A 16891-nucleotide genomic window follows, 5' to 3' on the forward strand; every position below is an offset into this window, starting at 1 on the left:
CAAGGACAACAAGCAGAATGACAACAGGCACAATGGAAGACAAGAGAGGTGTTATTCCTGGCTGGGATGCCTTCTTGGCCACCTGGGCACACTGCTGGCTCATGATCAGCCTTTGCAATCCAATGCAAATCCATTGCATTAGTCACAACTGATACCTAAATTTAAATAAATCAGGTTAATCAGAGTGGAAACAGTGCTGTCAGAAAGCCCCTTCTGTCCTCTTGGTTGTTTTTCTATTGTGTTTTTTCTTTTTTTTTTTTTTAACCAATTGGTAGTATACTGATCTCAAAGAAGCTGCACAGTTTTTTGTTCAGAGCCTTCAGCTAGACATGCACTTCTCAAGCTGTGTAACTTCAGAGCTGAGTTAGTGTCTCTGCTCCTGACAAGCCACCTGCAATATTGAGTTTACTCTGCTAATGCAGCAGGCATCCAGCTCTTGAGAGCTGCTCCTTACCTGTGTATGCATCACTGGGCACGGACTGCAGATCTTGATAACTTCAGAACAAGCAGACATTTGGGTTCATTTTTCAGAGTGACAAACTAATTCTACTGTAATTATAAGGACAAGGGCAGTAGCTATGTTGCCCCCTAAACAAATTACTTGTATGTTTGAGCTGTGCTATTAGAAAACTGAGCAGGCCATTTGCACAAGAGATCAAAGACATTGCAGCTGTGGAGACAAGCATCCAAAAGTGAACATTTGTCTGGAAATTTGGGATTCTGCCCAGCGCAGAGCACCCAGCATCAGCATAATCCACTTAAGCACAGTTAATCTCTCCAGCACAAGTATCAACTCTCCACCACAAAGTATTAAGTCAGTGCCTGAAAATCTGATGAAATGAATTGCAGATCTACTGCTACACAGCTCTGTTTCCTAATTTGTAGACTTTTCTGTGTTCTTGATTTCATGGATTGTCCAATATGTTTGTTTCATGCTTCATTCTTACAGAATTGCAACAGGAGAACTCATTGTCAGCCAGATCCAACCTTCCCAGTAATGTGCCAAGGAAACAGGAAGGTTTCTTTAGCAAACAATTTCTGTTGAAGAGTCTTGGCTCTAGTCAAGGCTTAAGTCTGTTCTCTTTGCTTTTTAAGAGCCAATTCTTTTTATTGTAGAACAAATGCTTTTATCATCTTTGAGCTCAAAGAACTATTTGACAGAGAGGCAGCAGTGGAGCAGAGGCCAGCGTTAGCACTTTGTGGAGATTCAGACACCACAGTCAATAATATTATGGAAAAATACAGTTCATGAGCTTGACCAAGGGAAGTGCAGTGAGGTAGAAGGTATCTGCCCATGCATAACACAGGCACCAGGATGCCCACGTGGCTACTGGGCCATGATTTCCAGCATGTTTGAAAAAGCCAGGTTTTAGGAAAAGTAAGTTAGAAAAGAAGCATGCAAAACTGTTGCCTGCCAAGGGAGAAGAGAAGACTGCAGGAAGCACTAAGGGACAGGTTGGCAGAGCATCAAGAAATCCTTCCTTGGCCTTCTGCGGCCAGCGGGGCACGTGGGCAGCTCAGGGGCTCTGCCTGCCTGCAGCACCCCCAACCACAACCTCACCACGTACACACAGCGGGGAAAAACTGGGGCAGAGGCAGTCTATCTTCTTTTAAATGATCCCTTAGACAAAGATGAGCAGTAGATTGGAAGATGTATGAATTGTTTGGATGCAACAGCTTTGAATGAGAATCCCCTCTCAGAGCTTAGAGAAGGGAAGGTGATCTGCTATTAGCAATTACCGAGCTGTGAGGATGCGCCTCTGTTGTTCCCAAGTTATTGTGAATCTCATTTATTACGATGCCAAAAAATCTCATCTGTCCTAAATGCCAGTATTATGTAGCAAATGTTGGCAATGCCCTAGGCTTAATATGGGAAATATTCTTCCAAATATTCTTCCATTATTTGGTTAGAGGCCATTAAGTTCTATCTCCTGCAACACCAGCAAAAAAGACTTGTGTTAGTAGAGCTGATTAAGCAGTTTTCTGCAAAAGAAAGGTCATGAAAAGTCTGGTTTTGAAGTGATTACGACGTAAGATATAAAAATAAATGTATCGTGCACAACTGCCAGAAATTCATTGTTAATGATCTATGTTTTAGCTGTGTTTTTCTGCAGACCCACCTACAAGGGCAGTTATTCAACATTTTCATGATCTGTATAGTATTAACAGAGGTACTAACACAATGAAATGCCAGTCTTGCTACTTTTGTACACAGAATTTGACTAGTTGAAGACTAGCCTGCTATGATGAAATCAGAGCATGAACGTCTGAGGTCTCTGGGTCTGATGGACAAAGAGTTTCTTGCTCTGAGGACAAATAGGCTTCAAGCTCCTCAAGTGCTTGAAAGTTGTGGAAGAGATTTGGCAGATACTGCCATTAAAAAATTCCGATCTGCTCACACAGGAGAACACCAGGAAAGAGAGAAGGATCCTGTCAGTGTCATACCAGGACCGAGGACCAGCCCGAAATGTCAGTTCAGGTTCAGCACATGGACACACCAGGTTATAATCCTCCTGCCTTGCTTCCACAGTCCTCAAGTGCTCTGGTCTGCCCGCTTTGTGCTACATTAAACCATATTTTCTCTCTCATCTAATTCTTCTGCTTCTTGCTCTCTTAATGTTAATGGACATAAGCCGTGTACCTTCCAGACTCACGCTTTGCCCTTGGAGTCCCAGGTTTTATTCTTCTCAGGAAGAATGTGAGTGCAGATGGTGTGCTGCAACCTGTGTCACTTCAACGTGCCGGTACTCCTGAGGATCAAGACAGCACAGGTGGCAGAGTCCAGCACTGTGCACACACACATCCTGGTCCCTAAAACATGTTCTTGTAAAGGCATCAGCATCTGGACCTTAATCTGGAGGGAGATACCACCTCAGCCCAATTTCATTGCTTTACTTGGTGGCACAATGTATGCATGTCTGGGTGTACCGCAGCAGCAGCATAAGGGGAGTTGGAAAAAGCGCTGTCAGGAGGAGCTAACAGCAACATCCCACAAGCTCATGGGATCATCTCCCCTCCAGAAGGCAACAGGAAGGAGTGGGCAGAGGAATTTCTTTGCACTGACCGACTACACCGAACAACTTGCTATTGTGGATATGCTCTCTTTCCAAGTCCATAAACTGAGGCTTCGCCTCCTGCAGCTTCCCAGGGCCATGAAGCTGAGATTCATGACTTATAAGAAAGCATCAGCATTTATGATAATCAGCCATATTAAATAAAAGTGTGACACCTGGGTACAGCTGCTTTTTGAGCAACAATCAGTAACATCAAAGCAAACTGATGTTTCTAGCATGCCATTATTTTCATATGAAGATGGACAGTATAATTCTTTTTAATTAAGCCTCAGGAGAAAAGCTGGTAAGCAACTCCAAGCACAGCTGAAGAGCAGCACTGCTATTTCAATTCTAAAAATCATCATCCATCATGCTATCCCTTCTTGTAAAAGCATTATGCTTAGGTACATCTGAAGTCATAAAATCTTTAATGGAGTCAGCACAAAACACTTTGTGCCTTTGGAGAGAATTTCTTTTTCAGTCTAATCAGTGTTGTTTGGTTATTCCTAAATTTCAGTTTCAATAACACATTTATTTTATTTTGTCCTATGTATCTGAATCCTAATTGTGATTCAGTTTCCAGCTGATATGAGTGACATTGGCACTGTGGTGTTGGTGTGATTCAAGGAGCAAATTGTGAAGAACTAGAAGGCATAAAGGAAGAATGGAAAATTACGTTATTATCATGCAATGCTGGGACCCATGTTAATTAGTGAAGGTTGAATTCAAGTTATAATTACCAAAGAGCTTCTTGGTGTGATAAAATAAGAAAAAGAAAAATGGTCTATGTAAGCTGAGTTGATCTGTTTCCTAAGAAAGACTCTTAAGTTTTCTGTCTGATCCTATTTGATAAAATTTGCCTTTTTATTAAGCATGGCACAGATCAATGGGCCATTTCTATTTTGGCCATCTAGTATATATTTCACATACCATTTTCTCTGCAAATGGCAGATCCTGCTGAACAGTGCGAGTACCAACAAGCAGCTCTCAAAGCTGCACAAGGTCAACATGAAATCACTTGAACTAGTGCAGGTCCCCAGCACTGTAGCAACAGGAGCCCTGGAAGAGTTACATGGCACTAACAAAAAATGCATGAATACATGTGCACAGACGTACACTTATGCACACATATGTGAACCCTAGAAGGGAAAGTAATTTACAACTTGAAAAAAAAAAAAAAGCTAGGTAAGTTCAGACATCACTCTTCAGTCTCTGACTCTCCAAAGAGCTGTGGAAAGTGTAAAAAAAAAAAAAAAAAAAGACAAAAAAATCAAGTGTACGTGAATGTTATAGCTTTTCTCCCGTAAACATTTAAATTACTGTTCTTGCTGTTAGCTTCTGATGTGATATCTAGTACCATCTCCTCACACTCAAGGCTACAGCCCGATCAGCAAATAACTTATGGTATCAGTAAATACACAATGAACAAATATCACAACTGATAGCTGAAATACGGCAGTCTCCACGCGCACACTGTTCTCTTGCTCCTCCCAGCCCACATCAAGTATCCGGAACAAACAGAGCAGCTACCGGCATGTTACACCAGCACTTAGGCAAGTTTTTCTGTACCTAAGCCCCAAAATTGTACAGCTTCCTTTACAGCTTGGCTAAATGACAACACCACTAACACTAGCTGCAAAATACCCCACCCAGAACTTTGTACAGCTCATTGGCTTCAAACATCAAGTAAAAATTTTTATATAGAAAATAAACGAGTGTTGCTTTTCCTGAATCAGTCCTAGCTTCGTGGGGGAGCAGCAGTCTGTAGTAGTTCAGTCCACTGACAGCAGAGCTCAGAGAAGACATCGGTGGGACAACACCCCTGCTATGCAATATATTCTCAGAAACCACCAAACTACTGACAGCAGTGGGGAATATTCCCATCCTGTACACTTAACACCAACACTGAACCCTCCCAGTGTGGGGGTTACCTAACAAACATGTGCCTGATGAGATAAAATTATTAAGTGACTTATGTCTGCCTCAAGCCCCTGATATGATGGCTAGAGCTTAGCTATTGCCACAGCGCTCAGAGCAGTGTAATGATAATGCCTTTTAGAAGTGAGATGGAGCTGTAAGAAACTAGATAGCAGGCAACTATGATGCATTTGACTTCCTACATCCGAACCATCAGCAACAAAATTACCTAGCAGTTTCCACCACTTATTGAAGACAAGAGCCTTACTGCTTCTGCCAGGAGCTCGTTTCAGTTTTCTTCCGAAGTGTTTCTGCATTTCCCGCGTGCTGTAGCCTTTTAGCCACTTTATTACTCAGAAAGCAGCTTGCATCTTTTCTGATGATGCAACGAGCCTGTGGTGGTTCTGTTTGCCTAGGCAGTAGATGGCAAGGCTCTCATCTGCCTGTGGAAATGAGAGCCCGACTGAGAATAGAGGTTAAATCCTCATGACAGCCATATGGTTGTGGGAAGCGAGTTGAAGAGCGCCAGGGAGATATCACAGGCAGAGCTGTCAGCTGTGACGGCTCCGTTCAGAGAAGAATCACCGATTTGAAGACAATTAAAAAGACAATACTCAGGATTTCAGGGGGAAAAAATGGAAAAGGCAGAGTTTTTTGCTCTGATGCCTAAGGCCGCCAAAACTCAGTATCAGTCTGTTTTGTTCCAAAAGTGTCCTTTTACTGCAGTCCAAAATGTCCAAGGGAAGTTGTGACTAAATAACTGATTGCCATGGATCGCTCTTTCTTAGATGGAAGCTGGCATGCCCCTTGAAACAAAGTTTGTTAGAAATAAGTATTGCCAAAGTCCAGAAGAAAAAGGCAATTTCAGTTAGACAGACTGGCTCACCAATGTGGATAACAGATGTGTTCTTTAAACACGGTCATTTCTCAGAAAGTTTTGAGTGTTTTAATACACCCTTAGTAGTTTTACTCACTAATCCCTCTTAAAAAGAAGAGGAAACTAGTCATGTGGTTATGAGACAGGCCTGCCAGCCAGATTTAAGCTGCGCTGACTACCACCATAGCATTCCTATGCAGTAGATGAGACTGTTTGCATCGCTCAAGTATCTTTATGAGAGATAAAGCTATTTCCTGACTAGAGCAATAAACATTACTTCCCTTAATATGAGTAAATTCCTGGCTCTCATTTAAGCCAGGGCAGACTGCTAAATGGGGTATTCTCTATTCATGGGTTATTTAGGAACAAACTGCTGGGGTGCCCCCAAGAAAGAAAAGCCCCTCTGCCAAAAGCGTACAGCTGCGCCACAAGTCAGCCCTTCCAGCACACGGCTATTATTAACAGTTCAAGGAGCGCAGCAGCAGTCAAAACTCAAGCTGAAATGCCAGCTGGGCACGCTGAAGAGAAGGGGAGCAAGCAGCAGGGTCAGGGGCTGAAGGAATGTATGGCTGGATCTGGAGAGATGTGAGCACTCACTAGTGAAGCCAGCCGGCATCTCACATAAAAGATATTTAGTGTGGAGCTTATGCAGGGACACTGATAGAAAATTTTGAAGGAAACAGACAGACAAGACTAGGCTTGCAGAGTAGCGAGTGCTGGCTGCAGAGCAGACTGCAGGACAAGCTTCTCAGCCCGGCGTGTCATTTCATTCAGGTCAGGCCGCTACGTTCCTGTGCTTGTACTGCACTGTGCCAATAAAAAGTTGTATTCAGAGTTACTTTCTCTGCAGTAAAGTATGACTTTTCGTTTTGTGTATGAACAGGGGAGTGGTTTTACTAGAACAGTGAAAACAACTTTCTAATATAGCATAAAATCTGATCATCTAATTATTTCCAACACACTGTACCCAGTTCCATCCTCCACTCTGATGCTTCGACAAGCCGTGCTCTCCCTCATACCAAGCCTGGGTTCAGTCATCATTTATGATACTAAATGTGTAGAAGTTTGTGCTTTATTGTTTCCCCACTTAGGTGATGCACCCAAGGGGTAGACCTTTCGATGCCAATCAAATCTCTAGTGTTCAAGATACTCTGAGCCTTCCACATTAATTCCGGAAAGGGCACAACACAGGACACATGAGAGCTGCGAGGCCATGAAGCAATTTCAGCTGTTACACCCAAAGGTTGGGCAGCAAAACACTGACAGAAGACACGTAATTTTGCTTACAGGCTCTGGCTGTATCAGAGGAGTGTTGTCCTTGAGTGGCTACCTGCTAAACTGCAGGTCATGCCCCACATTAGGAATTCTGACGTGGCTCCGTTGTGCTCTCTGTATGTCAGATGGCTTCATACGAAGTGCTAGACAGTTAGCTCTCTGTAAGAGCTATCGTTGTGAACCATTATAAGCTTTCCTCCCCTCTTTGTTAGCAGCTTTTTGCTTTTTTTTTTTTTTAAGATTCCATTTGATAGCAAGCGTTAATCATACACTGTATGAGTTTCTAAAGGTCTGATGAGAGCTACTGCTCTGACCCAGTAGCCTGTTATCTGTTGTATATCTACAGTGTCATTGCCTCCTGCTCCATGGTATTGCCCAAATGCTCAGTCCAGACACAACCCTGTCAAGCAAAACAGCACTGACTACACTGGGTTTTTGCCTGGAATGACTTTTCCTGGCAGCCATCTTCTGAATTTCACATACTAATACTCCAGTCAGGGCCTGGCAGAGTCTGTCAGAGGCAGAAACTAAGACCTAAATAAGGCGGTTGCCTTAGCTAGCTGTAAGCAGGGCATCAAAGCAACAGACACAAGGCAGAGACAAACATATTGGTGAAGTCTGGTGTTTGCTCTCACACCTAGAAAACACTTCTTCGTGCACCAGATTGGAGAAGACTGACGTGAACAGTGGAACTGGGAGGGAGAATGCCTAAACAAAGTGGCGCAGCTATAAGAATATGCTTTTGTTTATACCGTTGTTCCAAGTGCACTATGTGTATACCTTAATCTTGAGTATTACGATTTTTCTGAACTCTCCTTCTGTTTCACTTCTAAGTTTTAAGTCCAAGAACATTTATATTAATAGAAACGGAATCTGCACTTACAGCTGTCATTCAAACAATCTGTTCAAGGGCTCCACTGCTCCTATTCTATTTTCAAAACCTCAGTTGCCTTTCTACTTGGTGCATCATTTTAGAAACATACCAAGCCCATTATAATCTTGGACAGGGATATTTTTGACTTTATCAAGTGATATAACCTTGAAAAACCTTCAAGTGTATTCGATATAGAATCATTCCCTACAAGACAATCTGGGCAGATTGCACCCCTGATAAAAGATAAGTGTTAAAACACCTTGCAGTCAGTGTCTTGAAAAATTAACCTGGCATTTGTCTAGCTGTCTAGACAGCTGGAACAAACAAACAAACAAAAAGGTTAGCCATTTATATACAGTAATCTTGGGTGTCCTTTTTCCCATTTTGCCTTCCTATGCCAGCTAATAATCGCCAGGGTGCTGGATAAGTTTTAACTTTATTATTGCACCACTTTCCCACTTTGCCTGTTCGGCTTTCATAACTGTTAGCATAATGAAGCATTTAACATCACTAGAGTACAGTTAAAGCTACTTAGAAGTTGCATTAAGAGCTCAGTGGCTCAATCTGGTCTGCATACAGTGGGGTGACAGGGACATGCAACTGGATCTATCAATTACTGATTAGGTTTCTGCTCACTCGATGCCATGCTTATTTAGAGATCACTTGAAGCTTCAGCTGGAGCATGGAGGACCTGTATCATCTAACAAGGTAAAGCTAAAGATTAATTCCTAGGCCGACTTTGAAAAGCATTTTGCATCGTTCTTACATTCACGTCGATCTCTTGCAAGCCAGGGCTATTACATTATCACACTTTTTGTCAGAGCCATGAGTGGCTGATTGCATTTAAGAACATCACTTTACTGCATTCATTCACCCAGTTCAGATCATAATTATTTAGCTGTCCCAGGCAGCGAGAACAAGATAATTAGGGACCAGAGGCCCAGTTCTTAAAGAGACTTGAAAAAAAAGCTAGTATGTTTCTCTGAAGGACACCAACTAATTAAACTCCTGTAGAGATCTTCATCTGCAGCTTACTGTTTCCTCAGGGACCTTTTCTAGAAGTAGGTTATTAAACTGAAGCATGCTCTCAGCGAGGCAGTAAGAGCTGATTACTGTTTCTTCAAGGTTTGTTGTTACCTGGACAGCACTAAACCTGGGCTGAGCCTCCTGCCTTCCTCAAGCCTGGCATCAGGCAGTCTCACTAAATTAGATGCAGTGTTTGGTTAGCACAAAAGCTGCATGCCACTTTCCACATTCAGGGCACTGTTATTTAGCTAGGGAGCAAGTTGTACAGCCTTCTAGACAGCAACTGCATGATCTGGAGAGTAGGGTCCGGACAGGCATGATCTCGAGCTGCAGCACCCCACGGCACATTAAGGAATGCAGCCGGCTCCTGGCCTTGCTGAACAGGGGAAATCCTTGCTCTCTAGGGCCAAACCACAATACTTGCACTAGGTCACATTCAGAGAGCCATGCTGAGGTGTGGCAGATTGACAGGAACTAGATACCAGTTTGGAAAGGCACTTGTGCTGGATCCAGGTACCAAGAAGCATTACACCTCCTGAAACATTCAACAGAGGGAGATTTTTCTCTGCAAATACCAGGTCATCCAGCAAATGGAAAGGATGAGCGCTACTGACTTGCTACTCAGCATATTAAGTATGTTCAGCTTACAGACTGAAATCTCATTTATTTTGTCCATTCACTCCTCCAGCTGACAAGGTCAGTCAAATATCCCTGTATGCTTAATCAGCCAGAATGAGTTTATCAGAGTGCTAGAGACTAAGTATATCTATATAATTTTATATATTTTATATATTTTATATACTGCATACCTGTCTCTCTGCACGTGGTTAGAGGCCATCCCTCCTCTCTCCAGATCTTTTTGCAGAAAATGAATATGTCCTGCTAACTAGTGATGGCAAGCTGCATGTTCCTAAGTTTTAAATAAGCGTGACTGTCCATTCCCTTGGCCAACCCAAGTTAGTCAACGTCCAGCCTAACATCAACACCAAGAATTAGTTATTGTCTTTAATGCTTAGAAGTGCTCAGCAGTATTCCACTGCCTCACTAACCACCCTACCAGATCACAGACAAGGTTGGTCCAGTCCAGCATCCTATTTCAGTTCAGCCAGAAGCTGTTGCCTAAGGAAGAACACAAAAAGTCACATCATGACTCCCCCGGTCACAACCAGTTTCAGCTCAAATATGGTTTCCTGTACTTAGTAACTTACTTAAGAAGTCCTGACAAGGAAGGAAGGAAGGAAGGAAGGAAGGAAGGAAGGAAGGAAGGAAGGAAGGAAGGAAGGAAGGAAGGAAGGAAGAAGGAAAACTATATCAAAGCAGATCTACAGTCTCATTCATTCTGAGCAATTTCCTTTCCTGTCTTTAGATGCCATATGCAGTATTCAAATGCACACGTGCTATGGACTTATGCAAAGTAGCATAACGTTCTGTTCAATTCCTTTTTTGAGTTTGGTTGCCACAGAGCTGATGTTTCCATAGAACTAACCATAAACTCATTTCAAAATGCTAAATCATCTGATGAGAGCTCATTGCACATGAAAATTAAGAGCGGGTAAAGGTGGAAGGTGACCACACCACTGTTTTCCTCTCCAGGCTGCATGGCTGCAAACCTAGTCCTCCAACTATATGTGTTCACCTGGCATGTAACCAGCCTAGTGGCTACCAGGCAGGGTCATAGTGATGGTACAGCTGCAAGCTCAGGCCAGAAATTTAAATTACATGTTGAGGTCAAGATCACCGGGGTCTATGGCCAGGTACGCAACTTAGCAGAGCCGGGACTGAGCTGGTGAGCAGCTCTCTGCCAGTTTTGCCCAGGAAGCGAGCGAAGTCCCTGAACTGAACTTAAATGGGCTCCTGGGCAGCAACTAGTGCCCTTAGGGTCATTGCACAGCACAGCTGCCAGCTATAGGCAGATGCAACATAGTGCCCGAGCTTAAAACCAACAAGAACCTCCACTACTGAGTTTCAGACACGTTTATAGAAAGCTTTATCTGGCAAAGTTTCATCATTCTCCAAATCCATTGTTTTCAGGCTTAAAATCAGGTCTTCAAAACAGGCTTTGTTGCAATCAAATCTACCCGTAAAAAAAGCTTCTAAGCATGTGGAACTCCAAAATGGCTTCTCCAGTTATTTTATTTCCTTTTTGAGCTTTTTGCATTAGACACCTGCAAGTAGTCTAAATGAGACAACAGAAATTGTTGGTCCCAGAGCAGGAGCTAATATAAAGTACTGGGATGTTTTCTTTCTTCCAACTGAAAGAGATAAAGTCTGACGTCTAGTTCAGGGGGATAAAAATTCTCTTGCAAGAGTTCATCATTAGCTTGTCTAGAACTGAACCAGTCAATTTTCAACACATTTTTACTCTTTATTCCAATTAAACAAATGCTGGAGTGAGTATCACCACCAGGACTCACTCTTCAGGAGGCAGCCGGCTGACTCGACATCCCAGTGAAGCTATGCCAGGACTGATCATGTCAGCTAGCGCTCTGAACTCCGCTGTCTTCTTACCTCAAACAGCAGTTGCAGCCATGGAAGCAGCCTGACGAGACACAGGAGCTGCTCTTCTATCATATTCATTATGGCAAATCATTACAATTCTTCAGATGATTAACAAAGTCTCAGATCTCTGACAAACTCATAATTTTATTAAAACCCATTGCATCATGGACAAAAGCAAGACTGAAAGTTGAACACTACTTTAACACTAGCCTTGACATCAGTCACAAAAAAGTGTTTTGTTTTTTTTCACAATGTTCTCATTGCCAATCACAATTTGGTTATTGCTGGGGTGATTTTCTTTGCAACAGTGCCCTATTTCTATTGCTGTTACACAGGTATTTTGACACAGCTGAGAGCAGCTTACAGAACTTTTGGCTGTTTTACAGTTCATGTACTTCTTCTGTGTTATGTTGACTTACGGCACCCATGTGCCATACAATTTGAATTTTGAGCCCTTTGTACATCTCCAAGCAAACATTTGATTAACCATTTTCAGACAGTTGGTCCTAGAAGACAGGTAGAAGCAGAAAGCAAGCCTGTAGGTATCCCCCACTTGGAAAAGACCCCAAGTTTCTTTCATTCCTTACACTGCCCACATCCGTGCCTCATGTCTCGATATAGATGAGATATGATTAATGCTATTTAACCTGAGTATGCCTGCAAACTACACAGTTCAGCAACAAGTCAGACGCACTTTAAAACACTGTACGAGCAGTTTCAGTATTACCTTTTTACACAGAAAACAACTGCAGCCTGCTTTCTGTCAACCAGCTGTCTAGCAGCAGAAGCCAACTCGCCTTCCCAAGGCAAATGCTAGCCCAGTGCTCCGTGAAAGTGAGCGTGCTTTTTCCTTACAGGCCCAGAACCGATCCACGTATTATGTAGCTTTCACATCCATTTTGCTGTGAATGCTTCCCACAAATATCTAAACACTGAACCAGAATTTTGAGTCGAGTTTAAAATGTCTCTTCAGACCAGGCAGGGTCTCAACCAGGAGGTGGTCACACACAGCCCCTGGAGTCTCCTGCAGGAAGGGTGTTGCTGACTGCCTGTTTTTTCAGTCCTGTTACAAAGGCAGCCATTGACAAATGTCACCAGCTCTTGCATTCAGCTGCCCCATCTCCTAGTAAACACTACATTTCCAAGTGGATTATGGTTCTGCTTTTAACTTCAGAGGCAGTGGCGATTCCCCTACTGCAACACAATGAAAAATGCCTTTGAAAGGTTTCTAAGCAAACTGTTTAGAGGAACCAACAACAGTATATCTGTGTCTTGGTTACTGTGATAGGGGAAGCTCCAAGTCACTCCAAGATTGCTCACTCTTGCCATAGTAAATGAAACAAGAGCTACAGAAGGAAATCTCTTCTGGGAAGTGACTTCTCTTTATTTCTTTGCAATGCTGCTGCTGTTTTGGTTATGAAGTTGCTTTGCTTTACTCTGTCTTTCCCAGCTATTTCCCCATTTTCATTTAGAGGCACACTTCCTCTTGGTATTGTTTTCGCGAGGTATGAGATGCAGAATTACTGCATCAAGTTTTCTGCTTGAGGCTAGGCACCCAAGAAAGAACAGGCTGCCATGAGTACTGCACCAGTCGATGCATCCCAACCATGACCCTAGAGAAAAGACTAGGTCCTTGACTTGCCAGGAACAGTCAACGTAGGCAAAGAGTGCAGAATACCATGCAATTGTAATCTCTACTGAAGCTGTGCTCTTCATTGTTTTCCTATCCATTAGCAGACCTTGATAGCTTGCAGTGATCCTTGGGGGCTAACTTTGCTCCTAGAGAAGTAATTCAGAAACTAGGGTATTTGCAGAACAGCGTGTCCCCTGAGCTTTATAGCACAAGAGGATGCTGATCCTTGCCATGCACTCACTCCAGCTAGTTAAACTGCTACTGAATTTAAGGATACAACCTTGACCTCTGTCCCCCAAAGGTGGGGTATCGGACCATGAAATCATTTCCATCCACATAAGTAATTCAGATTGGCATCAGACAACCAACTTTATGGGCAGGACTGGTAGATCCTTGGAATACCTTCTTATCTGAAGTCGTGAGACCTATTCAGATGTGAGAGGCATGAAGTTCCTGATATATGCAATTTAGTTTGGCCTTGGTGACCAGTATCCTGAAGCCCTTGCTAGACATTTTATCTCAGTTAATTCCTGCAGCCCCTGACTTTCACCAACAGGAGCAATGCTATTCCTAAAAAGTAGTAACGTTTTTTGTCCTTTTGTGCATGATGCTACGAACAAAAGTATTAGCTGCCAATTAAACCTATTTCCCCTAAAGAACAGAGTAGAGAGCTGAAATTAGCTTTTGAGACTTCTGCCAAGTATTTCATGTTAGGGAAGCATTCGTCTTCCAGATTTCATGTTCTGCAAGGCAACTGCAATTCCAAGTCTATTTAGCATGCACAGCTCCAGCAGATGTGCAAGTGTTTGTCAGCTGTATGAGGGATGAGTTTCCGATCCCACCTTCCAGTCTAAAAACCAGAACTGCTGCTGCAAAAATTTATCTCATCTTCAAGAGTGCTTTATCCCAAGTCCCTTTCATATAGCTTATCACTCCGCACACACAAACACAGCAAAAAAAAAAAAAAAGGCTCAGGGAATATCCAAAGGTCTACTGTGCCTTTTCAAATCAAACAGTGAATCGATAAAGCTATAAGTAAGCGTTTACAGTTCTCAAGACAATATACCTGAAGCTATTGGAGACCACAGCAGAAATTTCTCACTTTATTAAATTTTATGATGGCTGAGTTGACTTTAAATCTTTCTGATCCAAGACTTTGCAGCCTTGTGTGGAGTACTGAGGAGTGTGTAGTGGTAGCTTCAAACATTTTCCATGCTGGTCATCAAAATTCAGCTGAGGGCCCAAGGATAACGACGTGGTGGTATTTGTAACAGCTCAGATGATTGAGAAAGGAACAATTAACAACCCATGACATACTTCCATCTTACTTCATCCAGCCAGCTCTTCTGAAAACTAGTGCCAAAACTTCACTGCTTTTTTGGCCCTTAAGATCTGGGACAATAGCAGTCTGCTGCATTCTGTATTTGACTAAGGACAGGGTAGAGACAAGTCTGCATCCTAGCCCCTTGCCTGCAAAATACAGGTCCTTCATATCTGCAGCTTCCTCAAGTCAGTTGAGTTTGAGCAGACCTACGTATATATCTGGTTTTGCATTTCAAAGTAGTGACACCAGTTTAAAAATGTAGACAAGATAAGGTGAGGCTAAGCCTTGAGGTCTTTCAGCTTTGTATGCTGTCTGAAATCATTCCATCCCATACTGGGGATGCGGTCGTTTTTCCACCATAGGAACACTTCGGGGATAATAGAGCCCCAGGAGCTGTTCTAGAAGTAACAGCTGAGCTTTCTTTGAAGGCTGTGATACTTGTTTTTTGACTTTAACTGAAGCGCTGTGCCTAAAATACTCAAGACCTCTTTTGACAGCTATTGCACTGCACTTGACCTCTCTTTTTAACACACTGTCCACCTTCAGATGCGAGCAAAGGAGATCAGCCCTTCCCTCTTCAAGTGTCAGGAAAGCTAAGGCAAACTTTGCAAAAAACTCAAGGGCAGGAGAAAGAATCTAGTCAGCCTCTGAAGAGCAGAAGAAATGTTTTCCAGCAGAGAAAATACATCTGAGTCTGTACATCTGAGTCCTCACAACGGATGTCAGCAGATTACTGTGGCACTTACAGAAACTGTGCCTATGAGCAATGTCCAGCTTTTGGAAGCTTTCCTTTTCAAATATTTTGGTGTAAAGCTGATGGTAGGGGTTTTTGTTTGTTTGTTCTTCAATTGGTAACAGTCCCTCATGGCCGTGATCCTACTTATTTTTCAAACTCTTCTATTCTTCATTTCCAGTGAGTTGGTCTCCCTTTAACATGCATACAGTCCAATCACAAGACCTTCCTTTCCCTCCTAAGCACACCAGCAAGGCCAGCCGCATTATTTGCCTTCCTACCAGCAGACAGTTAGTAAGACAACTCCATTTTACACAGGGCATCTCTGGTGAAGGGTGAATTTCTGATCCCTCTGGGCACTACATAATGGAAGGCCGTGGGACCAGGGCTCAGACCCTCTCAGCAACAACAAAAAAGCTATATTATAGTTAATATTTTGTAATATCAGGCTTTAAGAGTTCATCCTGCATCTTGCTTCATGGATTGTACACGAGCTAATGAACAACGAAGAGAGGATTCTGCCACTGAGATACCGGAACTGTGCATAAAAGAAATCATGCTATTTGTTTTGAAGAAAGGGATGTACCCTATGCAGGGAAGGATTTATACTTCTCAAGTAGACACCTGCGGTGGTTTTACTCGGCTGGGACACCTCAATCCTAGTCACTTCCATCCACATGAAGAAGCACTCCTTACACAGGATTTCTGGCACTTGCTGGATGACTAGGCACTATGTTGATTGAGTTGGCCTTCTGTGGTATCAAACCTGTACCTCAGGTTGTGTGGCTTGACTTGGAGCAACTTACCTGCCCCAGAATGCAAAATTTCAGAAAACCCTTCCTCCTGGGCAGGTACCCAGCGGCTCCCAGACTGATTGTTGTACCAGCTCATGCTGTTGGCTCCACGGCTGTCAGTAAGCTGGAACCAAGTGCAGCCGACGCAGTTCGGGTCTGGGAAGCCTGCAAGGACCCACCTCAGGACCTGCAAAGCCAGAAGAAGGTTCCTCTGACATTCACATAGTCGGTAGCTAATCCAAGCACGTAATATTTGCTCCAGTAGAATTCTATCAGCAAACCTCTGGCTATTTATAAAGCAGTAGAATCAATAGGCTTTACAGTAGTATCCTGCTCTGTCTGTTAAGGATGTGCATACTAAATGGCATACTGAGACAGAGCTCAGCTATTCAGGGGGATCAGGCACAACATTTTGAGCTGCAGGTTGAATATTCTTGACAGCAAGCACAACAGGGAAACTTACTTTTAAACAGTAACAGCTAGGGAAGCTTTCAAAGTTTAGGACCTGAGGTCCTTTCTCTAGTTTTAGCGTTCTGAAGGTGACCTGAAATTTGGATAAGTCCAAAGCATTTCAGGATGAAGCTAACTCCACATGGAAAACAGGACTTTACTTTGTCCTTTACCTGATTTAGATCTAATGAGTATGATTTTGGCACCCTAAGTTCAACTAAAGGTTGCCTCCTTGCTAGAAGTTTAGTACTAATGGACCTCCCTATCTGTAATAACTGCTGAGCACTCTCCAGGAGTTCAAATTATTATTGTATCACATTTCAATTAATTACACTTTTTCCAAAATTCCTTTGTAGCAAGTTGATGGCAAGTTACTCTGGAATGAAAAATCTTGCCCAGCTTAGCGAAAGCAATGCAAAGCTTCATTCTATCCTGC

At 42.9% G+C, this 16891-nt stretch overlaps 1 protein-coding gene across 3 annotated transcripts in view; it reads right to left on the bottom strand.

Annotated features, from left to right (window-relative positions):
- Nucleotides 1–16891, bottom strand: part of TRPM8 (transient receptor potential cation channel subfamily M member 8) — a gene marked incomplete at its 5' end in the record, with an annotated part of 140709 nt that overhangs the window by 115835 nt on the left and 7983 nt on the right. Inside the window, one exon of one of the 3 annotated variants that reach the window (XM_083841490.1) lies at nt 10080–10141. The exons of the other annotated variants lie outside the window; for them this stretch is intronic. Coding sequence (XP_083697616.1) covers nt 10080–10112 — 33 coding nt within the window. The remainder of the gene's footprint in view (nt 1–10079; nt 10142–16891) is intronic. 3 annotated transcript variants of the gene reach the window in all.

Source organism: Anser anser (genome assembly GCF_964211835.1).
Source record: "Anser anser genome assembly, chromosome: 6".
NCBI lineage: Eukaryota > Metazoa > Chordata > Aves > Anseriformes > Anatidae > Anser > Anser anser.